Source organism: Mus musculus, chromosome 16, assembly GCF_000001635.26.
Source record: "Mus musculus strain C57BL/6J chromosome 16, GRCm38.p6 C57BL/6J".
NCBI classification, from domain to species: domain Eukaryota; kingdom Metazoa; phylum Chordata; class Mammalia; order Rodentia; family Muridae; genus Mus; species Mus musculus.
Window position 1 is genome coordinate 58716366 of NC_000082.6, and position 2773 is coordinate 58719138.

At 43.1% G+C, this 2773-nt stretch overlaps 1 protein-coding gene across 1 annotated transcript; it reads right to left on the reverse strand.

Annotated features, from left to right (window-relative positions):
* Positions 1 to 277: 277 nt before the first annotated feature.
* Positions 278 to 2507, reverse strand: Gpr15 (G protein-coupled receptor 15). The gene has a single exon (NM_001162955.2). It carries the CDS (start codon positions 2357 to 2359, stop codon positions 1277 to 1279), a length of 1083 nt encoding a protein of 360 aa, NP_001156427.1. The 5' UTR covers positions 2360 to 2507; the 3' UTR covers positions 278 to 1276.
* Between the last annotated feature and the right edge of the window lie 266 nt (positions 2508 to 2773).

Genomic DNA, 2773 nt, shown 5'->3' on the forward strand with positions numbered 1-2773 from the left:
AGGTACTTGGGAGGAAATTAAGTAAGCTAGTCTCTGAAAATAATCTGTATTTTCTTAGTTCTAAGCCCATAAATAAATAGGTACTTTGTTTGGGTCAACAATGGAAATAAAACCTCACTTTTTCTTAACTCAAAGCCCAAGCTTAGAACAACCCACTGGACTGCTGTGCTGTTCTGCTTTAAATACGGGCACAAGCTGATTCAGTGAGGGTTGCACTAGGTGAGGAGACTCAGCAAGGTTCTGGAGACTGAAATCATATGGAATACACTAGCACCACTTCTCTGATAGGTCTTTTATTTCAGCTGGATACAGAGCATCCCACATCATCTTGAAATTATATACACCAAGCAAAGGAATTGTTCAAAGAATGTGCACAGTAACATTTTAATTAGAACCTTAAGTGATCATCTGCATGGGGGTTGGCCCAAGCCTCCCGGCTCCAATTACATTAGTAGTAACATTTTCATTTGATAACAAGATGATAGGTAATTCAAAACATGTAATTACAACAAAGTCAAATTCCAATTTATAAAGGCAATGAAAACAAACAGCATATTAAAAATCTTTTTAAAAAGCAGTTACCATCGCATATGATAAGCTGAATTGTTGTTACCAGTGTTTCTTACAAGGCAAAGATCAAGCCTTACGCAATGAATACCTGCTAGCACATTTCAGATCAGGTGATGACGTGACTCTCGATTCATAAACACAATGCACAGTGTCTTTTTCCTCATATGGATTTTCTTTCTTTTGTTTTTCCCAGTCCAAAGCTATGGTCTGAAAGCCAATGCAGGACAGAGAGGAAGACTAACCAGACAGATTCTTAATTGGGACCAGAGTCAATCTCAGTAACTCGGGGACAGTGAGTTACAGAGTACAAGTATTTTTGCTTTTGTTATCCAGCATCCCACTACACTTCTTACCAGATCAAAATGTCTCGTCCAAACATAGCCCAGTACAAACAGCGGATGGTTCAGAAAGGTCCCAATGCATGCATGAAGAAAACAGCCTTTGAGTTCAAAGACAGTGGAGTTTGTATGTTGTCTGGTTGGCTGGATTACCAAGTAAGAAGACCTTTAAGGTGAACACACTGCATATGTTCTGATTAGACCCACAGCACAAGAGCTCTTCAGGGAGGCTTTTTAAAAAAAGCCAACACTTCCTTGGATTTATGAATCAAAATGAATGTCATCTTTAATGCTCTTCTCTTTCTCTGCTGCTGACAAACCCCAGCTTCCAAAGAGTGCCAACAGAGCTTGACATGTCACAGTTCCTTTTAGAGTGACACAGATCTCTTCCTCCGCCGGATGAAATCCTCTGCATGAATGAAGTTGGAAAGAGCCTTAGTGAGGTGACTGTCCGATGTCTCAGTGCTGCTCCCAAAGTTGTGGGTCTTCAGACAAGGGCACAGACAACGTACAATGGCCCGGCGGATATAGCTGTCAAAGACATAGTAAATGAGAGGGTTGACACAGCTGCTGGCAAAGGCCAAGGGCCCAGTCACATTCATGGCCAGCTGCAAAGCCTCGGAGTGAAAAAGGCCTTCTGGCTGGAACCCTGAAACAATGGCTAGGAGCTTGAAAGTGTTAAAGGGTACCCAGGAGACGGTGAAGGCCGCCACCGCAATAATAACGATCTTTATGGACTTCTTTAGTTTCTTGTTATGCTTTCCCGACTGCTGGTAATGAGCACACAGCCTCCTTGTGATGCAACAGTAGCAGGTCACAATGCTCAGGAGGGGGACGAAAAAGGTGGTAATCAAGGCTACCAGGCCCCACATCAGTTTTAAGGACGTGGGTTTCTTCTCTGCACAGTATGGTTTGCCTTCAATGTGAGTGAGCTCCCTGGACAGAAGAGTGGGCAACCCCAGGACGCATGAGATGATCCAGACGACGGCACACACTGCATATGCAGAGCTTCTCCTTCGTAATCTCTTGGCTAAGGCTGGGTGCATGATAGCCAGGTAACGGTCCATGCTCATGCATGTGAGCAAGAAGACACTACAGTGCATGTTCACGGAGATCACATAGGAGCTGCCTTTGCACAGGAAAGAGCCAGTCCTCCATAGTCCTAGAGAGGCTTCCTTATCCATCCAAAGAGGCACTGTGACAAGGAAAATGAAGTCAGAGGCAGCCAGGTTGATGATAAAGATGTCGATCAATCTTCGGTTGCCGCGTTTGAAATGCAGAGCTATCATGAGGATGAAATTCCCCACCACTCCAGTCAAGAATACAACTGTGTAAAAGATAGGGAGGAAGACAGATGTGTAGGACAGGTGGGAGGGAGTCTCCAGGAAAGGAGGATCTGGGCTTGTGTAGTCATAGTAATCCACAATCAGCAGGGCTGTTGCTGGTTCCATCACTGGAGGTTCGACGCTGAATCTGGTAAGTGCCTTACCTTGCGTCTTACGAACTTGAGAAACCAAGGGAGCGTCTTGATGTACACCCTTTCTTGCTGTTCACTGTTCTTTCCGTCACCCCCTCTCTTTCAAGATCTTGGATGAACATGAAAACAGACTCAAGTGTAGTTACTGCCAGTCTTCTGAAGGCCCACAAGAAGCACCCTGTGATTGGTATTGGCTGTGGTTGTGGTTTTCTTTCTTTCTACTCGCCTGTGAAACTTAGGTGTTTTTTTTTTTTTAAACTTCTTTATTCAAGATGTTTGATTTGTTTTCTTAAATTCAGAAAATTAAAAAAAATTGAATCAATATTTTCATTTTCACTTCTTTTAAGAATCAAGGTTTTTTTTTTTGACACCAAATTATTTGACTCTA